General features: G+C 53.7%; 9 protein-coding genes across 9 annotated transcripts; 4 read left to right on the top strand and 5 right to left on the bottom strand.

Annotated features, from left to right (window-relative positions):
- Positions 1 to 1,632: 1,632 nt before the first annotated feature.
- On the top strand, positions 1,633 to 2,674 carry NCS57_00282900 (High osmolarity signaling protein SHO1; the record flags this gene model as incomplete). Its single annotated transcript, XM_053052847.1, has 3 exons — positions 1,633 to 1,767; positions 1,819 to 2,109; positions 2,159 to 2,674. The coding sequence occupies 3 exons, from the start codon at positions 1,633 to 1,635 to the stop codon at positions 2,672 to 2,674; spliced, it is 942 nt and encodes a 313-aa protein (XP_052918093.1).
- Positions 2,675 to 3,712: 1,038 nt separating this feature from the next.
- Positions 3,713 to 4,274, bottom strand: NCS57_00282800 (DASH complex subunit SPC19; the record flags this gene model as incomplete). The annotated part of the gene is made up of 2 exons (XM_053052846.1): positions 3,713 to 4,078; positions 4,131 to 4,274. The coding sequence occupies 2 exons, from the start codon at positions 4,272 to 4,274 to the stop codon at positions 3,713 to 3,715; spliced, it is 510 nt and encodes a 169-aa protein (XP_052918092.1).
- Positions 4,275 to 9,458: 5,184 nt separating this feature from the next.
- Positions 9,459 to 11,053, top strand: NCS57_00282700 (uncharacterized protein; the record flags this gene model as incomplete). Its single annotated transcript, XM_053052845.1, has 4 exons — positions 9,459 to 9,542; positions 9,598 to 9,657; positions 9,705 to 10,424; positions 10,472 to 11,053. 4 exons carry the CDS (start codon positions 9,459 to 9,461, stop codon positions 11,051 to 11,053), a joined length of 1,446 nt encoding a protein of 481 aa, XP_052918091.1.
- Positions 11,054 to 11,222: 169 nt separating this feature from the next.
- NCS57_00282600 (uncharacterized protein) lies at positions 11,223 to 12,229 on the bottom strand (the record flags this gene model as incomplete). Its single annotated transcript, XM_053052844.1, has 2 exons — positions 11,223 to 11,935; positions 12,049 to 12,229. 2 exons carry the CDS (start codon positions 12,227 to 12,229, stop codon positions 11,223 to 11,225), a joined length of 894 nt encoding a protein of 297 aa, XP_052918090.1.
- Positions 12,230 to 12,901: 672 nt separating this feature from the next.
- On the bottom strand, positions 12,902 to 13,323 carry NCS57_00282500 (uncharacterized protein; the record flags this gene model as incomplete). The annotated part of the gene is made up of 4 exons (XM_053052843.1): positions 12,902 to 12,957; positions 13,016 to 13,066; positions 13,186 to 13,215; positions 13,275 to 13,323. 4 exons carry the CDS (start codon positions 13,321 to 13,323, stop codon positions 12,902 to 12,904), a joined length of 186 nt encoding a protein of 61 aa, XP_052918089.1.
- Positions 13,324 to 14,388: 1,065 nt separating this feature from the next.
- Positions 14,389 to 15,522, top strand: NCS57_00282400 (uncharacterized protein; the record flags this gene model as incomplete). The annotated part of the gene is made up of 2 exons (XM_053052842.1): positions 14,389 to 14,971; positions 15,038 to 15,522. The coding sequence occupies 2 exons, from the start codon at positions 14,389 to 14,391 to the stop codon at positions 15,520 to 15,522; spliced, it is 1,068 nt and encodes a 355-aa protein (XP_052918088.1).
- A 454-nt stretch (positions 15,523 to 15,976) lies between these two features.
- NCS57_00282300 (uncharacterized protein) lies at positions 15,977 to 17,353 on the bottom strand (the record flags this gene model as incomplete). Its single annotated transcript, XM_053052841.1, has 3 exons — positions 17,033 to 17,353; positions 16,754 to 16,939; positions 15,977 to 16,681 (listed from the first exon to the last, which is right to left on the bottom strand). Exons 1-3 carry the CDS (start codon positions 17,096 to 17,098, stop codon positions 15,977 to 15,979), a joined length of 957 nt encoding a protein of 318 aa, XP_052918087.1. The 5' UTR covers positions 17,099 to 17,353.
- Positions 17,354 to 17,768: 415 nt separating this feature from the next.
- NCS57_00282200 (uncharacterized protein) lies at positions 17,769 to 18,322 on the top strand (the record flags this gene model as incomplete). The annotated part of the gene is made up of 2 exons (XM_053052840.1): positions 17,769 to 17,844; positions 17,892 to 18,322. The coding sequence occupies 2 exons, from the start codon at positions 17,769 to 17,771 to the stop codon at positions 18,320 to 18,322; spliced, it is 507 nt and encodes a 168-aa protein (XP_052918086.1).
- An 830-nt stretch (positions 18,323 to 19,152) lies between these two features.
- Positions 19,153 to 20,319, bottom strand: NCS57_00282100 (uncharacterized protein; the record flags this gene model as incomplete). Its single annotated transcript, XM_053052839.1, has 5 exons — positions 19,153 to 19,171; positions 19,221 to 19,433; positions 19,489 to 19,586; positions 19,691 to 19,895; positions 19,970 to 20,319. 5 exons carry the CDS (start codon positions 20,317 to 20,319, stop codon positions 19,153 to 19,155), a joined length of 885 nt encoding a protein of 294 aa, XP_052918085.1.
- Between the last annotated feature and the right edge of the window lie 343 nt (positions 20,320 to 20,662).

The raw sequence follows: 20,662 nt of genomic DNA, 5'->3' as shown, positions 1-20,662 counted from the left end.
TTTGACTCTGGTCGTCTGCTCGACTTGACTTTTTCAGATTCACTTGCTCTGGACCATCCATTGTCCCCCAAACAAACATTGAAACGAAACGCTTTTTTCTCTCTCAAGTTTTTTCATCCCCACCACTCCTGATCCAATCACGGGCTCGGTTTCTTGCAGGTCTCCGGCTGGCCTTGTTGGATCAAATCTCCATCCATATCCATCGAGGCCGTCAAATCACACCCACCCCGTCACGGACGCACGCACTGGGGCGCCACAAGCAAGGGCTGGGCGGGCTTGTCTGGAGGACGCATGCCCATTTGCTGGGGGTCAAGCAGGGACACCCTTCATTTCGGGGCCTCCCTCACGACCTCAGAGGCCTCTGCTGGCTGCTGCACAATTCGCACTACAGAGGTTGCGCTGTACGGGCTTGTACAGCACTATTGGATTCCAGGCCCCGGAACAGCCTGGGTCGGTTGGCTCTGGTTCCCTTCCGAGATCTCGCCATTTCCACACCTTCTCAGCTCAGCTCCGTTCTGCTCTGTGGCATTTCTCTTTCAAAGTTTCCCCTTCTGATTCACCTCGTTTATTGTTTTCCATTCTCCCCGCATTGCTGGACACAATTTCACTGTCGAGTCGGCCGCTCTCTTTGACCAATACTCCCTTCTTAAAAAAAAAATACGAGGCTGCCCTTGCTGGACCAGGCCCGCTGTCCTCTTGGGAGTAAGGGGAAAAAAAGGCTCTTATTGCCCCTGACTTATTTTCTCGCCCGTCAGCAGACCTGACCTGACTTGACCTTTGTCCTACCTTGCCTGGCCTTGCCTTACCTTTCACCCCAGCGCCTGATCTGACCGTGACCGCGTCACGTCTCCTCTGCCGCTACTACCGCTACCGCCTGTTGTTGTGCCTGTCTCTGCGTAGGGACTCGACAGCCACTGTTTTTGTTGTTTCGATCGCGCCGCGCGCAAAAAAGGCGGGACTCTTTATCGAATCACGCCGCAGTCCTAGGCCAACTCTCTCTCCACAATTGAGCATCCTCCTACGGTGTGCTACTGCGGTACCTACAGCGCAGCACTGTAAGGTTAGCCTGCGCTGCGCTGCGCCTGGGTTGCCCCTTGTCTCCGCGTTTCTCTTCCCCCCCTTCTCACCCACTGCTCGCTCACCCACTACACGCACGGCGGCGCATCCTCCTCTTCCCATTCCAGACCGTCCGTCCATCCAATTCAATCCTTTTCATCCATCTTACTCTTCTTCTCCCGCTAAAAACCCATCCAACTTTATCCCCGTGGGCTTTGATCCCCCAACTTTAGTCGCTCCTTTCTTCTTTACTGCTTACTACTTCTACTTCTCCTTGTGCCTCTTTATCTATCACTCCCCTCGAAAGCCAAAAAACCCCCCGACCGTCAGCCGTTATTAAAAACACCCGCGAGGCTCCTTCGATCGACAACCGACAGCTTCGCCTGGCCACTTGCAGCGCGCTCGAGCACAGCCTCTTCCAGCCATTCTCGTCGCTTTTCCTTTGGCCGAATGCTCCGGTAGCAATCGAGCCCTACCTACGCTCAGCTCGTCAGCCAATCTCCAACCCAAGAAAGCGCCTCTTGACTCCCAACCACCGACCGGCCTCCGCCAACTTGATTACCTCCTCCTTTCCTTATGCCATCGTACTCGGTCACCTCGCCGTCGCTTCAGAAAATGGACCACTCAAGAATGTACGGCGGACGCAAGGGCATCCAGATGAGCAACATCCTCGGCGACCCCTTCGCCCTGGCCACGTTGTCCATTGCCATGGTGCGTCTTTCTACCGTCAGCTCATTGCGAGCGCATCGCTAACGTGTCCAGCTTGCCTGGTGCATCACTTTTGTTGCCTGCATTATCGGACGGATACAACAAACTAACGACTCGCCTTTCCCGACATTCGCCTGGTGGGGATGCATCTACAGTCTGTGCCTGATCGTCGGAGTATTTGTCGTTATTGGAAGCGACTCTGTCCATACCTACCATGTCGCCGTCACCGGTTATCTCGCTGCGGGAATCGTCCTGGTCTCTTCGGGCGTGAACCTGCTGCTGTACTCTGATAGCGGTGCGCGCGAGGCTGCCTCGGCCGGCTTCATCCTGCTGGCCATGGTTATCGTAAGTAGCGTCTCAATTCAATTGAGCGCGCGGCTAACCAACCCCACAGGTTATCTGGACCTTTTACTTCGGATCCAACCCCTCGTCAACCCCCCGAGCCTTCCTCGACTCGTTCGCCCTCGCCAAGGAGTCAACCACAATTCACCGATCCACGATGAACGGCTACGGTGGTGGCGGCCGCCCTGAGACGTCCAACTCTGTCCAGCCTCCCCAGATGTACACCTCTGCCCAGCTCAACGGCTTCGAGAACCCCTCTCCCGTCGGTGGCGTCTCCCAAGTTGGAGGCCGCGGCTCCGCAGTCCCTCAGAGCTTCACCAACTCGGTCATGCAACCCAAGGCGACAAACTCACCCGGCGCCGACGCCGAGGTTGTACCACCCACCGAATACCCCTACCGGGCAAAGGCCATCTACAGCTACGAGGCCAACCCCGACGACGCCAACGAGATCTCCTTCTCCAAGCACGAAATCCTCGAAGTCTCAGACGTCAGTGGACGGTGGTGGCAAGCGCGCAAGGAGAATGGCGAGACGGGTATTGCACCCAGCAACTACCTCATCCTGTTATGAGCAATGATCCACGCAAGGATTCACTGGGATACCCGTTCGACGACCGACATCAGGGCCGTCGAGCACCGTCAGACCCACGCACGGGCTGCTCGTTCATTGTTTTGTTTATAACGTTTTAGAGTCACGACTCCGCGATTTGGTTCAGTACTGGGATGGGAAATATGTTGGATGGAGTATATTTGGGACGAACCCCCCTTTTTTGACAAAACGGCCCACGGCGCTTGGCAGTTGGCTTCATTCCCTTATTTTATCTTCGAATGTCTCCTTTTTTATTGTCCTCATCTCTTGCTTGTCTTCACTTCATTTATTACCCCCTTTTGTGAGTCCATAAGGATTTTGACTCTATCGACTTTGCCGACTTTGCAGGCGAAACAACGGCTGTGGCCGCTGGTGGTGCTGTATGAGAAAAAAGCCAAATGCGACTGGGGGATCCAAACTTGATGAGGAAATCTCGGGGTCATTGCCCGCGAGTCGACTGGGCTGTGTTTGACGAAGGGGCTGTATTTGTCAATGGAATCTGGAAATGCCAGGTGCAGATATGGGCAGTACCGAGACGAGCTGTAGCTAGAATGAGGAGGGATCACGGTATCCTTTCGCCTTTGGTGAATACGACGACTATTGGAATGAAAGCACTCAAGAGTCGTGTGTGAATAGGCTTCATCCGGCGGGTCTATGGATCGTAAGGTTTACGCGCGGCAGTCTTCGTAGAAATGGGTATCAAATTCATGTCCCAACTGGGGGATAGCGGGTTTGGATCTCGGGCATCTCTAGCGCCAGGACGGCATCCTGCGAGACTCTGGCCAGCAAGTTTCGGATCAACCTCGACGCTGGCCGGATCGGCGCCGTCTAGCATCTTGACGTGGCCCGCTGTATGTCCGACGCCGATCTCGCTTGCGTGTCGATCCGCGCGTCTTTTGGACATGAGCGGTCTCCATCACTAGATCTCGCTCATCTCGTCTCATCCTGGCCGCGTAGATCCCCCTTCCAGCTGGGCACAAGCTTTTCTAGTACTTTGAACATCCTCTCTCGACCCGATCATCACCCCTCAAGCCGCTTCCTCAGCTCCCTCTCCTTCTGCAGGACTTCGAGCTCAAGCCTCTCAACGCCGTATCTCAGCGCCTCCTTCCTCTGCCGAACGGCCCGGGCGCGGAGCCTCTCTTCGGCGGTAAGCTTGCGGCTGCCGGAGCCAGCCCCCCTCTTGGGCTTTGCGTCAAAGTCGTCGTCGGGCCGGGCGAGGCGGCCCTGCTGTAGCTCGGCGCGGGCCTTGAGAGTCTCGATGCGGCGCTCTTGACGCTCGATCTGCGAGTCGGCGCGGGCGAGGAGGAGGGCGATATATGGACCTATGTCATCGCGGAGGGAGGCTTCTGCGGCGGCGAGGGTTGGTTGGGGGATGAGTTCGTAGTGCTGGAGCGGTGTTAGCATTGCTTGGGCGGAAATTTGGGGAGGTGGTACTCACGCGGACTGTCTTCAGGACGTTGACAAGGCGGGGAAAGTCAGAGACGCCATTGTCAAGGGTTTCGACTGAGGATTCGAGGAACTTGAGAGATGTGCGGAGGGAGGAGACGCAGTCTGAGTACGTCGCGAGGTTGGCGGCAGCCATCGTGGGGTTGTCGCGGGGTAGAGTCGGTGGGATTCACAAGGTTTGTCGAAGGCGTGAGACAATCCGGGTGGGTTGATTGATGTGCTGATATGTGATTTGCGTGGCTCGAGTCTTCCAGCAACAAGAGAGCAATTCGAGGTTGCGCTGGGGAGGATCGAGGTGGAATTGGTGATTGTTTTGATTCAACTCGTTTAGTCGTGAGTCTCGACGGGCGTGATGATGTCGGTGCACGGGCCAATTGCCAGGGGTTCAGCGCCAAGTGGGTCTGGCTCTTTATTTGGACCTCCTTGAACTTCAACCTTTCTTTGGCCTCTGTTGCTCTCTTTCGACAATCGTTCGATAATCTCTTCCAATTCTGGGCAAATATTATACTTCTATCTCTTTCATATGCCGTGGGGGGAGGAAAATCACATCATGTTTGCATGCTGAGTTAGTATTACATCAATGCCTTGATTGGTATGCTCCCAGATTTCATGTGCCAGCCACGGAGGCGTTGAGTCCCGGTTGAACGATTGTTGTATCTACTCCCATAGACCACACTACGGCACGCTTTAGGTTACCGAGCTTCGAATCTGTCGACTAATCTGGAACTCCTCGATTTCCCAGGCCTTGTGGCGTATTTATGGTCTTTAAGATAGCTGTAATTACTTGATCGCTACTTTTTTTGGCACAGCTTGAAACGATGCTGCACTCCGTTCGATGACCAATCTACCCGGTAGAGCCACAAGCTCAACGCTTGTTGGTACTTGGTCTGGTGTTCTTTGATTCATGTGAAACAAATGATCACCCAAACATGCTTTCAGGTTAGCCTTTATCTTTCAAAGATGATATGTATGGAGGTAGGAACTCACATGGCTCTCCAGCAGATCACTGAGGATCGACACCTACTTACTCTTTGGATATCATAATTGCCCGACGACTCATCTTGAAAATTAATCACCCCATAAGGAATAAGGAGACACTCTACATAACCTTAGATTATTCCTCTCTCTTTTACCTCACCACCTCATCTAAGGCCTCTCTAACTTTTGCATAAACAAACCACACATAGGAACTGGTACCTGAGGGCTCAGGCATATTCCAGGGTTAACTATGCTGCACACTTGGGAGCGGATACGATTTACTGCTATATCAGTAGGATGAGGAGCTAAAAAAGCCAGAAAAGCCAAAGAGTGAACCTCATTATGAAAGTTAAATGGAATAATATTAAAACGTACAACTAACATACAAAGAAGTACCAGAAGTAGACGAGACCAAAACCTATACCCTATAAACAGGGGTATATCATTTGGTGTCAAGAGTATCCTGCAGCCCTGCCCAGAGTCATTCCTCAACATTCTTTTCAAAGTGCAATCCCCTACTCCTCCGTTGGGGCCACGTCCTCGTCCTCCTCTGTCTCCTTTGCTCCATCCGCATCCCTCTGAGTTGGGAAGTACCGGAGGAGTCCGTTTGCCTTGAGGAGACTGAATGGAGTCTCGCCAGCCGCGTTCTTGGCATTGATGTCGGCTCCATGTTCGAGAAGTGTCATCACCATTTTGACGATGTTGTTGATCCTACGCTTGATATAGACCACGCACAAGAGCCCAAGGTGCTGGTATTTAACCTCCGAGGGTACCACTCTGTGAGGTCGCCCAGCGAACAGTTGGTTTTGGATGATCCGCAGTATGTCATCCGAGTACTCGAATTCTCCGCCGTATTTAGGAGCTAGCCGTTGCTAACGGCTCTCATCTGCTAGCCTCGGTGTGATGGAGCATATGCGGTGTAGGAGCGTATCTCCTTCGATGGGATCAACTGCTGGTAGACCTTGCGCCGTGAGGATATCGACCATCTCGAGCGTGAGGTCCAAGGTTCCAAACTCAAGGTAGTTCTTGCATCGAGAAGGACTGAAAAGCGCATCGAGACATGATGCCTTGTCGTTGGGATCCCTCATTATCCCACAAAAAGGGGGGGCTATCTCTACAACCACTTTCATGTCATGGGAGTAGAGGTTATCGATAGCCCATTTCAGGACGTTCTCGCCCTCGGGAGTGTAAAGGTCGCCAGGGTATTTCATGTGGCGGAAGAGTTCCTCGAGCTTGGCGTTGCGACGTTCCCAAGAAGTCACTGCAAAGTAGTGACGGAAGGCGGCAAATCTCAGTGCAATTTGGCTAGGTCTGAGCATAAAGAGGTCAAGCGATGTGTACAATTCCTCATGTTGTTCGTGGGCCCGCGGGAAGCCCTGCAAGATACACTGGAGGACGTTGATCTTTGGAGATGACGGGAAGAGCCGGCCGGTTAGACTGACGTCTGCGCCGTTGTCGATGAGAGCCTTGAAGCGCTCTGGAATGATCATGTCGCTGGTAGCAAACATCAAAGGGGTAAAGCCTTCTTCATGAAAGGAACGCCCATCAATGTCGCACGTCTCGAGCAAGTGTGGGCTGATCTGTTGCTTATCTAACCCCATCTCACTCGTTTCCCGGACCCAGAGGCTTCTGGTTTTGCAGACGCTAAGGGCGAGAGGGTGCATATTGGTGTCGTCTGTGAAATTCGCATCTGCTCCGAGGCGGATCAGCTCCTCGATGGTGTGTTGGGTCCCGTCACGTATGGCGAGGGTTAGGGGATATGCCTTGTCCACAAGGGGCTCGTTCAGGGGGAACCCAGCCTTGACAAATGTTTCAAGGTAACGATATCTGGTCATGTCCCTGAATTGATATGCCGTTACCACACCGAACCATCGGTTGGCAGCGCCTGGGCTTAGGAGTCGTATGAATGCCTCGGTCGATTCACCGCTCTGGTCCTCGATGCCGACTCGGTCACTCTCAACCAGCAGCTTCACGACTTCCTCGCAGTTGATTGCCAGGGCCAGCTGCAAAGGGCCACCTGTAAAATTAGTGTTCAAAAGAAAACTTCGACAGTGTTGTCGTCGAGACCGTGCCCCTTTGCTGACCAGAAACTCGACAACCCTGAAGAGTTCTTGTTCGCCCGAAGGATCATAGGCCAGGCTCTGTGCGAGGATTACCTCGAGAGGTGTATACCGAGTGTTGACGGGATCGTTGATGGCATCAGGATCTGCTTTCACTAGCAGCTTGGCGGCCTCGACGGATCGTACATGGCTTAGAGCTGATCGATGCTTGAAGAGTCGGTCATCCCAGGGCATGATAGTTCCAGGAACAACGACCCCTTTCTTCTCGACAACGCAGGCACCATGATCGAGTAGGATCTGTATGACTGCAATACTATCTGATCTTGTTGCGAGGACGAGTGCTGAGACTTCCTCAAACTTGTGCCCATTCTTTGGATACATGACGTGACGTCGGCTACTGTCGTGTTCGCAAAGAGGTTCGAAATATGGCCAGCCAGTCCTAGCAGAATGAGTTGCCCTCGCCTCGGAGGTCTCTCGTGAACCAGGCTTTCCGCATGTGCAGAAGTAGGTGTGTGGACTGACCCCTCTTTCAAGAATGTACTTGACAAGGTCCACATGGTCGTTTGAGCAAGCCCAGAAGAGTGCGTCGCCTGTATCTGAGGCTATGTCTTGTCCAATCATGAAGTCCTTGACGATTCTGTGCAAGAAATGACAGGCATATCCCACCGCTAGGAGGTCCTCGATAGGAAGGTAGGCAACCAAGTGTACCAAGATCTCGTTAGGGCAAGCGATGAGCAGGGACTTGGTCGCCTGCGGGAGACTGGCTTGGGGAGACTGTCAGCGTTTGATTCAACGAGGAGAGTAGATAAGCTTTTGCTTTGATTTACCAGAGACCTGAGGCGCCCCATCGCCTTCGTTTTCGGGGGTTCTCATGAAAACAGATTCCCAAGATGTGCAGCGAAGGTATAAGCAGGCTGAGGATAGCGAGAAGTGCGAAAGACGGTTTGGATCGAGCTGAAGACAGTTTGCTTCTAGAGGTGATAGGTAGGTTAGAGAGATAACAATCTGGTGACGTCGGAAGAGGGTATAATAGAACACTTCCAGCCAGACCTATGAAGATATCTGCTCTCTGGACTGGAGCGTTCGATGGAAAGTGATTTAAGGAGAGAATTCTGGAGAGAAACGCAGTGTGATCGGGGGAGGGGTCTGGGAGGGGTCTGGGAGGGGTCAGAGGTGAAGTGGCAGAACCGAAAAGAAAACATTGAGGAATTCTGGCGGGACTAAGCGAGCCCAGATAAGAAACAGTGAGCTCACAGGCTGATATCAAATTTATGGCGCCTCCATCAGTGAGCCAGGCTGCTCTGAATCAGGGACAGTAGGACATATCAACCAACTGTTGGCCGACTATTCTCTGACACTGACAATCTGCTATGCCAGCCACCTGAGAGTCCGCACTCCCTTTGATACGCATGTAAATGTACACAAGATCGAGTGATCTACATACTTTTGAATTTTTTCAAATATTCGAAATTCCTAACTATGAAGCATGTGTTGAATGCTGGCAGCATGGAGGCGACCAGAGCCTCACTAGGTACCTTGCATACGGCAACATATTTCAGAAAACAATAAAATGTCTTTTACAGTGATTTTTTATGTAGTAATTTTATCACAGTTAGTTCAGCAAACGAAGCTGTGATCCTCGAGGGCAAAATTAGAGGCCCGTTTTCCAACATCCCCAAGTATCAGCTGTTTCCACGCACATTTGGACAATTACGCGCTTTATCCATATACTTCTCTGAAGAGCGAAGCAGGTTTTCTTTGAGACTGTGTTTGGCGCGTTGAAATACTGCCTGGGACGTGGTCGCAAAATCAAACAGGCCCATTCAGCAGCTGTTCTTTATTCACGCCTTTACGTCCCGAGGAATTTTTATCACTGAATTGGCCAACGCCGGCCATTCAATGCTAAATCACCCTCTCTCTACGACATTAACGGCGCCAATGGCCACAATCAACGTCAAGGATGCCAAAGTGACGAGCCGTGAAGGCCGATTGAGGTTGTAAGTCAAGTCACGTGTACTCACAGCTGGATGACGAAGGCTCCGGAACCGGTCCCACCTAATTCCAGCCCCAGCCTTGGTGGTGGGTGGAGACGCGCGACAGGCAGGAGCCTCTTGCGTGAGCCTCGTCACTAAAGTGACCAGCTTCCTCCGACCAAACAAGGCCCCACGACCTCCGATCAATCACATCAACTCCATCCACGAATCTCAGATCTCGTCGCCTCACCACGAGCTTTCTCTACCGAATACCTCACCTGTGGATAATACTGCGCGCTCCCCGTCATCATGTCTGAAGGAGCTTTGAAGCCCGAGAAGGACTTCTCCAAGGAGGTCGACCAGCAGCTCCCCGAAGCTGAGAAGCTGGCTGCGGTTGGTGTCCCAGCTCTGCATCGTCAACCGAAGCTTCCACTGATTCCATGCATAGTCCAACAACCTCCAGGGAGCCATTGAGAAGCTCGCTGCGCTTGAAAAGCAGACCCGACAAGTATGTCTTGCGCCCTTGATCCCCATCCCCGCTAACCCAAACGTCAGGCCTCCGATCTTGCGTCGACATCACGAGTATTGATCGCAATCGTCACACTATGCAAAAATGCCGGCGACTGGAGTTTGATGAACGACCAGACTCTGGTCCTGTCCAAGAAGCACAGCCAGCTCAAGCAGGCCATCACCAAGATGGTCCAGACCGTCATGGGCTTCCTCGACGACACCCCCGACCTCAAGACCAAGCTTTCCGTTATCGAGACCCTGCGAACAGTGACAGAGGGCAAGATCTTTGTCGAAGTCGAGCGTGCCCGCGTCACCAAGATCCTCTCCGACATCAAGAAGGAGCAGGGCGATCTCAAGGCCGCCACCGAGATCCTTTGCGAGCTCCAGGTTGAGACCTTTGGGTCTATGGACAGACGAGAAAAGACCGAGTTCATCCTCGCTCAGGTCGCTCTCTGCATTGAGAGCGAAGATTGGACTCAGGCCGGCATCCTGGGCCGCAAGATCAGCACACGATACCTCGCCCGAAAGCCTAAGAAGACGGCCGAGCAACTCGAGAAGGAGCAGAAGGAACGTGAGAAGAAGAAGGCCCGCGGCGAGGAGGTGCCCGAGGAGAAGCCAGATGACACAACCGACCTGAAGCTGCGATACTACGAGCAACAGATCATCCTTGCCAAGCATGAGGACAAGTACCTTGATGTTTGCAAGCACTACCGACAGGTTTTGGATACAGAGGCGGTCGAGGAGGATTCGGCCAAGCTTCGCCCTGTAAGTTCTTGATCCCATGTATGGATTCATTCTCTAACCTCCTCCAGGTCCTGCAGCGCATCATCTACTTTGTCATCCTCGCCCCCTACGACAACGAGCAACACGATCTCCTCCACCGAATTCACAAGGACACCCGCAACACAGAAGTTCCCCCTGAGGCTGAGCTTCTCCGACTCTTTACTGTGCACGAGTTGATGCGATGGCCAGAGATTGCTAAGAGATTCGGCCCCCACCTGTGCAGTACGGATGTCTTTGATGTGCAGCCCGGTCAGTCCTCAGACGAGAAGGCGCACCAGAGATGGCAAGATTTCCGAAAGCGAGTCATTGAGCACAATGTCCGCGTCATTGCCAAGTACTACACCCGCATCCAGATGGGACGCCTCACCCAACTGCTCGACTTGGCTGAGGATGAGACGGAAAAGTACATCAGCGAGCTGGTCACCTCCAAGACTGTGTACGCCAAGATTGACCGACCTGCACGAATCGTCAGCTTCGCGAAGCCTCGGGATGCTGATGATATTCTGAATGAGTGGAGTCACAACATGAAGAGCTTGCTGGGACTCTTGGAGAGAATCGATCATCTCATTACCAAAGAGGAGATGATGGCACGGATTCAGCCGGCCAAATAAGAACTCGGAGTCAGGATAGAGCGGTTTACAATTCATGACGGTTTGGGTGGTCTGTAATTATACAGGTTAGATAGGCCTCAGGATGAGGATATGTAACATGGCACTTGATGCATGAGTCTATCCGTTTGTCTATTGCAGTCTATGGTCTGGTGTAAGTTTATCATGATGTCTACAAGTCTGCTTTCAGCTCCTTCTCTTCAGCATGTTGCTTAATGAAGCCAGCCAGGGGCATTCCCCATTCCTTGTTGACAGGTACATGGTGACCTCCGGGGTGAACCATGACCAGGGGCTCCTCGCAACGGTCCACGAGAGCCTGACTGCGGCTCTCATCCACAACTGTGTCGAGACTGCCAAGGTAGTGCAAGGTAGGGGTCTTGATCTTGGGCTCGAAGCAGAACTGGAGGGAGTCGGGTGTTGCCCAGAAGCCCGAGTAGAAGACACCAAACTTGAGAGGCTTTCCATCGTTGGCTTCTCTCAGTCCTCTCGCCCAGTCGCCCTCCTTGCCCTCAGGTAGTGACCGCTCCGGCTCAAGCGCTGAAGCAACGAGAGCTGCCATGGCACCGCCCTGACTGAACCCACCCACAGCGTCAATACCGCCCGCCTCACGGATCGCCTCAGCAACAGTCGCCATACCCTCATCCAGAAGACGATAGTTGCCCGTAGCCTCGTCCTTGCGCCACCAGGCCCAGGTATCGGGCTGGTAGTCCTCAGATGGGGGCTCCTCTGGCGGTTGGTAGCCGGGGATATCCTCCGCGCTCAGACGGTTGGGAGCGGTGGCGTAGATGAGGACTGGGAGGAGAGAGACAGGGTTGAGAAGCTTGACGAGGAGCTTCTCGAGGGCGCGAGTCTTGGCTCGGAAGAGAGCACCAGATTGTGTGAAGCCTGAGATTGTGAGTACATGGTCAAGGAAAGTGAGTGTGGGTGTCCAGGGTAGTGCGCCGTCAAAGACGAGCTAAACGACCAGGGAGGTTCTATGCAAGCGGAATAACACTCACCGTGAAGCATCAAAATCTTGACCTCCTTCTTAGCCCCCTTGCCGTTGGGCTTTTGTTGTTTCGCCCCATTGGGTCCCGACGTGGCCGTCATTGTCGATAAGCAAACTCGTACAGGAAAAGCTGAAAGACGTCTAGTCGCAATAGGTCTAGTGATGGAGAAAACTCCGAAAAGCAGACGCATCTATATGTTATATGTCTAAGTTTGACAAGACGTTGCAAGGGGGCTTCGCCGTGTGAGTCGACGGGGAGTGAGCGGTAGCGATGATTTGTCAGGATGAGATTTATCCAGTCCTTTCAAGGTTCCTATCTCGGGCCGCTACACGACTCGGATCACGTTTGATCCCCACCAAAAGTGAACCGTGGTTAAGGGTCTTTCGGATATAGTTTTCGACTACAATGCGGCTCAATGGACTATTTTGAGTACGTACTACCTAGTTTGTTTGTTGTTGAGATATGCAAACTGGAGTATTGCGTGAAAGGAAATAGAGTCTTGGGGTCAGATAACTGATACATGACTCCTCCACTGCCAGACGCCATGCGGAAATACGTCACCAATTTGCATGTAAACAAAGCTGTATAATTAGCAATCATGGGCCAATTGAGGCATTGAACCACCTGGGATATCCGTGATTCAATCATCTGGCAAGTTCGGACCTTCGGAGCAACGCGTTCACCATCCCAATTGCACCCATCACATCCGGCACCCGTATATATCGTTCGATAGGTCAATTAAGCCCCTTTTGCGACTCTATGATACAATCCCATCTCATCTCATGGACCCTGGCCTCGCTCTCGAGCGGATCGTTCATGCAGTGCTTTGACGAAATCCCATCTCCTTCAATCCGTTCGGACTTTAGTGACCACCAGTCTTGGCGTTGGGGTTGCGGGGGTCGTTCTTGAACTCGGCGGCTAATGTTCTTGTCAGTCGTCGCATTCTGAGGGGATTCCATTCCATTGGGGGCCGTACAGTTCATCATGGCGTTCTGGGCAGAGTTGACACCGTAGGCAATGACAACACCTGTATCCTGAATCAATTGCTGTTCCAAAACTCATCGAGGCATCAATCGGAGTCGGGCGCGCGGGGAAAGACTCGTCGAGGGGTCCGTTTCGTCGGGCGAGCTGCGCAAATTCACGTACCGGCAGCGAAGAAAGGCCAGTAAGGCTTCACTATTCGGGGGTCAGCGGAATCGCACGGGCGAGGGGGAACGAGTCGCAATTGGACGCACAGAAGGGAGCGTTGAACTTCTTGAGGGGCTGAACACCGAGCCAAGACATGATGACGGATTCGTGGGTATCGTGGGAGGTTGAGGTTCGGGTTGATGGGAGTTTCGGCAAGGTGCTGCTTTGAGATTGATTGAGAGTATTGAGAACGAGCCTTTTTCCGAACGGCAGACCCAACAAGCTCCGAGCGGGTTCTGCCGAAGCCGAGCCCGGAACGTTTTCTGGGTGCCTGGTTGTGCGCCTGAGATTCGAGGCATCTAGATCAGGGGATGGAGGCTGAGGGTACGTACCTCCCCAAGGCGGGGCCATGCGAGCTGCTCCCCACCCCGGCAACCGCAGAAACCAATGCACCGAACCCCGCGTTTCCAAGGCACGCTAAGCATTCACACGTGATGGCAACCTTGCAGGTGACATCATCGGGAATAGAGCTCCAGCTCCATCAAGCTCCCAAGCTTTAAGAAGGGGAGGATACGTACTCGAGTCACACTCAACTCAAACCTTCCCGCCCAGTCTTGTCACTTTCTTGTCTCATCAAATCAGCCTATTCTCTCTCCCCTTGTCTTTTTGTCTGTGCGACACACTCAACCACTCGTCATCACCTCAAACAAATAAACGCCCGTACCCAGAAAGTGCGGGGTGATTATACTGTACATTCCTGGCACGGTAACCCGAGGCCGTTCCGTCCCTCCAACTCCTAACCATCCATCCAATCCGTCCCCCGGCTTCTGTTAGAAACCCTTTTTTTGCAAGGGCAAGCTCGAAAAATACTGTGCCTTCCCGCTCCTGCTGTGCCCTCCAGAAACTCTTGGGTTGCCACCAATTGTTACCCTGACGCCAACAAACCAGCTGTTGCCGCTACTCTGTCTTCTGCTTCTGCTTCTGCCTCCCGCCATCTTGAAACTCCATCTTCGGCCCATTTTCCTCCTTTGAGCATCTTCCCCCGTCTTCTCGTTCGATTTAAGATCTTCCAAAACCAACGTCGGCCTTTTTGACGTTGACACCATTTGAGAGATCGTCATTCTTCTTCCTCCAACTGCGTCCGTGTCATCTTTGCCAGACACGCGTTGCGCCTCCGCTCTTCATACTTTACCCGTACATTCCAAACTCTCAACATCCAAGATGCTGAGTCGCCAATTCGCACGCGCCGCCGCCGTCACCTCGCGTGCTGGCCTGCGAGCTCTCAGCTCAACTGCCGCTCGTCTGGATGCCCACACGCCTTCCATGGGAGACGTCAACCCCTCACGCGCCGCCGTGGACACGTTCAACCAGAAGCAGAAGGCATTCCGCGAGCACCTGGTCGAGGCACAGAAGGAGCGAGAAGCCAGTGAGTTGCCTGCCCACCCGCAGCCTGCTAACGTTCCGTTCGCCAAGCCGGACGAGGGCTTACAGAAGGACGACGCAGGACGAACCGCAGAGGTCAAGGAGCCAGAGCCCCCCCGCAAGGCTGGGCCTCTGACGAACCTCATCTACGGCACAAAGGAGGGTCGTGAGCTTGACGCCCAGCTCGAGGCGAGCTTCAGTCAAGTTCTGGCCCGTGGCAAGTATGTCCACTCGATCGTCTTCCACGAGGTCAAGCCCGAAAAGGTGGACGAGTATGTCGACCTTGTGGGACACTGGTACCCCAAGATGGCCAACGCCCCCGAGAACAAGGTGCATCTAGTCGGAAGCTGGAGGACAGAAGTCGGCGACTGCGACACGTTTGGTATGCATCTTCCAATTCCTTCCATCTTCAAGAACCGAGGTGCTGACTGAATGCGCGGGGTAACAGTTCACATCTGGGAATATCAAAAGTACGAGGGCTACCACCAGTCCCGACACTCCATCACACACCATCCCGAATTCGCCGAGTTCGATCGCAAGCTCAAAGGCATGATCAACTCCAAGAACATCTCGCTGATGCAGGAGTTTTCCTTCTGGCCGACCACCCCTCCACGACAGCTCGGTGGCGTCTTTGAGCTGCGGTCTTACACACTGCACCCCGGCAACCTGCTCGAGTGGGAGACGCACTGGCGACGAGGCCTCAAGGCCCGCCGTGAGGTCATGGAGGGCGTGGGCGCTTGGTTCGTCCAGATTGGCGACCTCAACACTGTCCACCACCTGTGGCAGTTTGCCAACCTCGAGGAGCGCCGCGCTCGCCGCGAGCAGAGCTGGCAGGTCGAGGGCTGGAGCGACACTGTCCACAAGACGGTTCCTCTGATCCAGAGCATGAAGTCGCGAGTCCTCATTCCCATGCCTTGGTCTCCCGTGGCCTAGACGCCCTGTTTGCGGCTGCTGGCACGCTCCTGATGGAGTGTCTCAGCCAATGGAGCTTCGTCATGTCGAATCGGACCCGGGCGACTCGACAATGTCTTCTTGCACGAGATTAGAGGTCATATTGTTCATGTTCTATGCATAATTCCTTTGTATTGTGTCATTAATGTGTGTTTCTACGGACTTAGCGGAGGAGCGACGGAACCGGACCATGAATTGCATCCATGTACAGGTGTCATCTACAGTTCTACAGATTCAGTCAGATCAAATCAAATGGAACTTGAAATCCAGACAATCATGCCCAACGAATAAATTGGTGCCGATTCCAAATGCCCATCAAGGAAGCTCAAGAGTGAGCTACAGGGGTCACAGTAGCCACTTTCACCACAACGCCAGGGTATCCAATCAATTTACATGCAAGCCTGCTCACATGGCCTCCCCCTCAATGTCAATGTTCCTACGAGTCGACGCTGAGGACCTCTGACAGATTCCTCCGCGCCTGGCCGAGCATGTGACTTAGGAAGCCGAGCTTGGAGTACAGGGAGATGAGGCTCGGATCTGCACTTTCGACGCGCACCTTTTCCCGGACATAGACTTCCTGCACATCCTTGCTCTCCACGTCGGCTGCCGACGATCTAGGCTCTGGGGTATGGCGCGCACTGCCCCGCTTGGAGCCCCCGGCATCGCTCCCCATGGTATTGTACCGGAAAACGGTGTCCATCTCGTCGTGTTCCAGACGACGGAAGGTGCCGATGGCAAGGCCGAGCTTAGTTCCAAAATGGACGGGTGCATCCGCGGGTTCTAGAGCACGCAGCCAGAGCACGATGCAGCTCTCCTGCAGGCCGAGATAAAAGCTGAGGTTGGGCCCCGGGGAGGGCTCAAAGTGGTACGGCGGACATGAGCACGTCTGCCAAGCAGGGTCGGCATCTGTCAGAGGGGGACCCTTGAGGAGTGCCGCCGAATCGGAGAGGGAGTCTGCGAGGATGGCGAGTGTGGAGGAGAGGGAGCGGGCGTCCTGCGGCTTGGACAGGGTGATGGAGAGGAGATCGATGGATTGGTTTAGGTACGCATTTAGCGAATCGAGGGCCTGGATGTGAATGACGTCGGACTGGGAGAGCGACAGCGTCTGGGCGGGTATCGTTCGAAGCTGGAGATGGAGATGCTGGGGGGCTCAAAACGTCAGCTTGCAGGAAACGAGGCTGAAAGGTGTGGGGAACAAATAGGCTGTTCTTACCCCTTTGACGATGCGAGTGCCGACGCGGGTGAGCGTGCCCTTTACTTTTTCGTTGCGATGTGTGCTCATGACGAGGGTGCTTCCCGGGTCGATGGGCGCGAGGAGCGCATAGCAGTCCTCGAGGCCATGCTTGAGATCGCGACAGATCTGCAGCGTCTCCTCGACGATCCAGTCCAGCTCGCGCGCCTTGTCAAGATAGATCAGCATGATGTGTGCTTCCTGTCCTGCGCCTCGTGATCTTTTTCCCTCTTGCGCTTTCTTATTTCCTCGTCATCGTACCTGGGTCTCGGCGGCTTTAAGCCTGAGCTCGTCGGGGGAGACGGGAGGCCAGATTGCAATCGACATGATTGATGGACGGCGCCTAGTATGAAGAAGTGCCTGAGTAGGCAGCCATGAGATCGGGGGGAAGGGGATAAGCGGCGGTCGTTCGGGACGAGGTTTCGGTGGAGTGATTGCTTGATGGTGAGCGAGTTGGAGATGGAGGAATATCCCGAAATGGACTGAGCTTGGATGGAGCTCCAAATTCGAGTGACGTTTGGTAGCGGGCCGTTGGTGCAGTAGCGCAGGGGCATCAAGGCAGCTGCGCCACAGCAGTTGTGGCGCTCAGAATTAGATAGAGTATTGGAGTTGGAATTGGGACACGAGAGAGATGTGAAAGGTAGCTGAGGTTTAAAGATATTAAGTTATTATTATCGAGATTTATCGAATTACTTTGTAAATTAAACATGGCAGATTTGCTCACTCAGGTTGTACAGCCAGGTATTTGAGAGTGGGGTGGATCAAACTTTCAACCTCCAAACTGTGAGCACCTCAACTCATCCTCTCTCACTCAAAAAAACTTCAAAGGCGCGCATCAATAGTCTCCTCTTAGGCAACAGGCGAATCATACAGTCAGACGTGAGGAGTCAATCATTGAGATTTCCTCAAGTCGCTGAATGCCGATCCGCTGAACCATCTCCAAAATCTCGTCTGCCTACGGTCCTAGGCAGCACACGCTCAAGGCAAAATCGACATCATGGCATCAAAAGAGACTAGCAAGGCTTCGAAGAAGACGTATGGGACTTTGGAAAAGCTACCTTCTATCACAACGGGTATGAATTACTACCGTATCTTACAAACCTATGACTAACTTGCCCAGGTGCCCGTGTCGAGAAACGCCCCCTTACCAGGCGTCAACCACCAGCATCATCCAAATCCCGTATCATCTACGTGTCTTCAAAAACGCCCTTCATGTCCGTTGTCAAGCGTGCCCGCAAGCAACTCGACGCTTCTCTACGGACTGCCAACGCGGCCCCCAAGCACGCGTCGGTACACTCCCGTATTGAGGCTCTTAAGCGCGCCGGCGGGTCTGATGCCGACAGTGCCGAAGTAAAAGTCATGGGCACGGGACGAGCGGTCGAGAAGACCCTCGCCGTCGCCAGCTGGTTTGAACAGGAGGGCGACTGTGAGGTTGAGATCAGGACCGGAACGGTTGGAGCCGTGGACGACGTGGTGGTGGAGGGGGATGAAGAGGACGAGAGCCGCTTGAGGAAGCTAAGCTATCTCGAGGTCTCGATTAAACTCAAGTGAGTTTCCGCGGATATATTTGGAAGGTTACAGATATGAGGTGTGTCGCGTGCCGATGTAGCAGTGAGTGCACATCCCCCCTTTACTTGACTTCGCTGACTGACTACGTATTTAGGCGCCATCAAAGGAAGCCGAGTCGGAATGCGCGGATATGTAACTTGGCCCACCAGAATATCGCGCTGACGGTATCGACATTGTTATGGCCTCAGTCAGCATCCAGGACGTTTCCGTGGATAGGACGGACCGCCGGTAGTCCGGAAGATCCGAGTCAAGGTGCTGATATGAATAATCGACATCCGAGGGGGTTCGGTGTATGGATATGTCATGGAGACTTCGGTATGGGTCTGCTGGATCATGGGGGCGGCCCTTAACACCGGTTGGTTCATGGTGGTCATTGGGAACGACGACGAGTATGAGGACCATTCTCTGCCTGGCTCAATCAGACCTCCTTCCTTGCTAGGCAGTTGGGTGCCAGCATCCTCGGAGTTTCGTCCGTCCACGGTCGAAAGCCAGCGGCACAATGTGGACCATCATCATGGAGTTGCAATCCAGCTTCGCGCTGAGTGTAATATTGACCAGAGCAATCGTTCCATCGTGAACCCAAACATTAAATAAACCAACAAAAAAAAGATTATCACCCAAAAGTCCCTTGACCGCTCTGCGCCGCTTAATGCACCGTCCATTTCACTCCTTGTCCTGTCCATTTGCCGGCCGGTCAAAGCTGACGCGGGTTTTGTCAACACCAACAACTCCAGGCTCCAGGATCCAGCCAGACCAGGATCCTATGCAATGCTAATCGACCAAAGTTTTTCAAAAAGGCTCGCTTAAATCGTTCATGTCACGCGGTACGCACTGCAGGCGTCATTAGTATACGAGTCATCGTGGCCACGGAGCAACTTACTCAATAACAAGGTGCTCGCCACGCCAGGCACCACTGGCTACCCACAAGCCGCAGTTGACAATCTCGGCATATCTCTTGTCCGAGGTCTTGAATGTCGCAAACATGCGGAATCCGTAGCGGCGTGGGTCAATGTCCTTGGGGGCGCGAGGGCTCAGCAAGGTGTCGAGGATATCTGAGGGACCAGAGAGGGAACCACGGGTGCGCATTTCAAGGCTGTTTGTTTCAGTCAGTATATAGGCACTCGGCGAGATAGATACAATACACTTACACCGCCGGTTGCTCATCACTCGTCTGAATGACAAAAGCACCCTCTACAAGCCTCATGGGGCGAAAGCCGCGTGCCTGGCCGAGATCATAACCGCCTGCCTACACGACCCACACAGAGAATCCTCACCAGTCAGCCATGAATTGGGACAGAAGCGTGCAGAATCAAATCGTGGATTGAGAGTAAGAAAAATGGAGAAACTCACAATGACGCGGCCGTGGCCAAACGAGCCGGACCACACTCCGGCGGCGACTGTCGTGATCTCCTTGGTGTTGCCAGAGTCGACGTGGACGGGTTCCTGGTTTAGACGGACGGCGATGCGAAAGTCAAAGTCGAGGGCCGGCATGGGAAAGGCGAGACCAGGGCAGGGAAAGTGGTTGAGAGATCGTTGACAGGCCTCTTCAACAGTTCTAAAACAAACCAGAGCAGAGTCAGTAAAAAGGGTTATTGATGATCGTCTCATATATCGGCAACTTGGACTTACTTGCCGGGTCCCTCTCGGCACTCCCTCTCGGCCTGGACTCTATACAACAAACCCCCATCATTGAAACATCCGCTCCCGCTCCCGCTGCCAGATGTCCCGACGCTGGTTCCCGGGCCGCAGTTGAAGGCGGGCGACGGGCTGGTTGGCGCGGCGCAAACCTTCTGAGGGCTCGAGAGTGGGTGTATCGTGGTATCCCACTCGGCGTTGGCGTGGGCGGGCGCGCCCTGAGGGTGATAGGGCGAGGGTGGGAGGAACGGGGCCGAGTTGGGCATGCATGTCGACTCGGAGACGTCGGTGGGCGCGGTGCTCGTGGGTAATGAGAAGGACAGTGTATCGGTCTCGGTAGCCATGATTTGATGCTGGTGATATTCGTGTAAGAGACCTGAAGCTGTAGACGCTCTCGGCTGTCTTGTAATATCCTTCAGTAGTCGGGTATTCGCGGGCTCAGGATATCATCGAGTAGTTTCAGTTATCGTCGGGTGATGTATAAATAAGTTGAATCTGATTGATCGGCCGAAATGTCGCTCCCTTATATCAATCGGGTTCTGATGGCGGCTCCCGTCCAAGTCGGAACGCGGGCTTTATAAGAATCGAGACGTTGTGTAAGCGGCGGGCCGCCGGTGGAGGTACTGTCGCAATCCCCGAACCTCCGATGGATGATTTAGATTTTTTAGAGTTGTCGAGGACGCCCAA

The sequence above is a fragment of the Fusarium keratoplasticum genome, chromosome 2 (genome assembly GCF_025433545.1).
Source record: "Fusarium keratoplasticum isolate Fu6.1 chromosome 2, whole genome shotgun sequence".
NCBI lineage: Eukaryota > Fungi > Ascomycota > Sordariomycetes > Hypocreales > Nectriaceae > Fusarium > Fusarium keratoplasticum.
The sequence above is the reverse complement of the archived record's forward strand: the minus strand, read 5'-3'. Positions and strand labels throughout refer to the sequence as shown.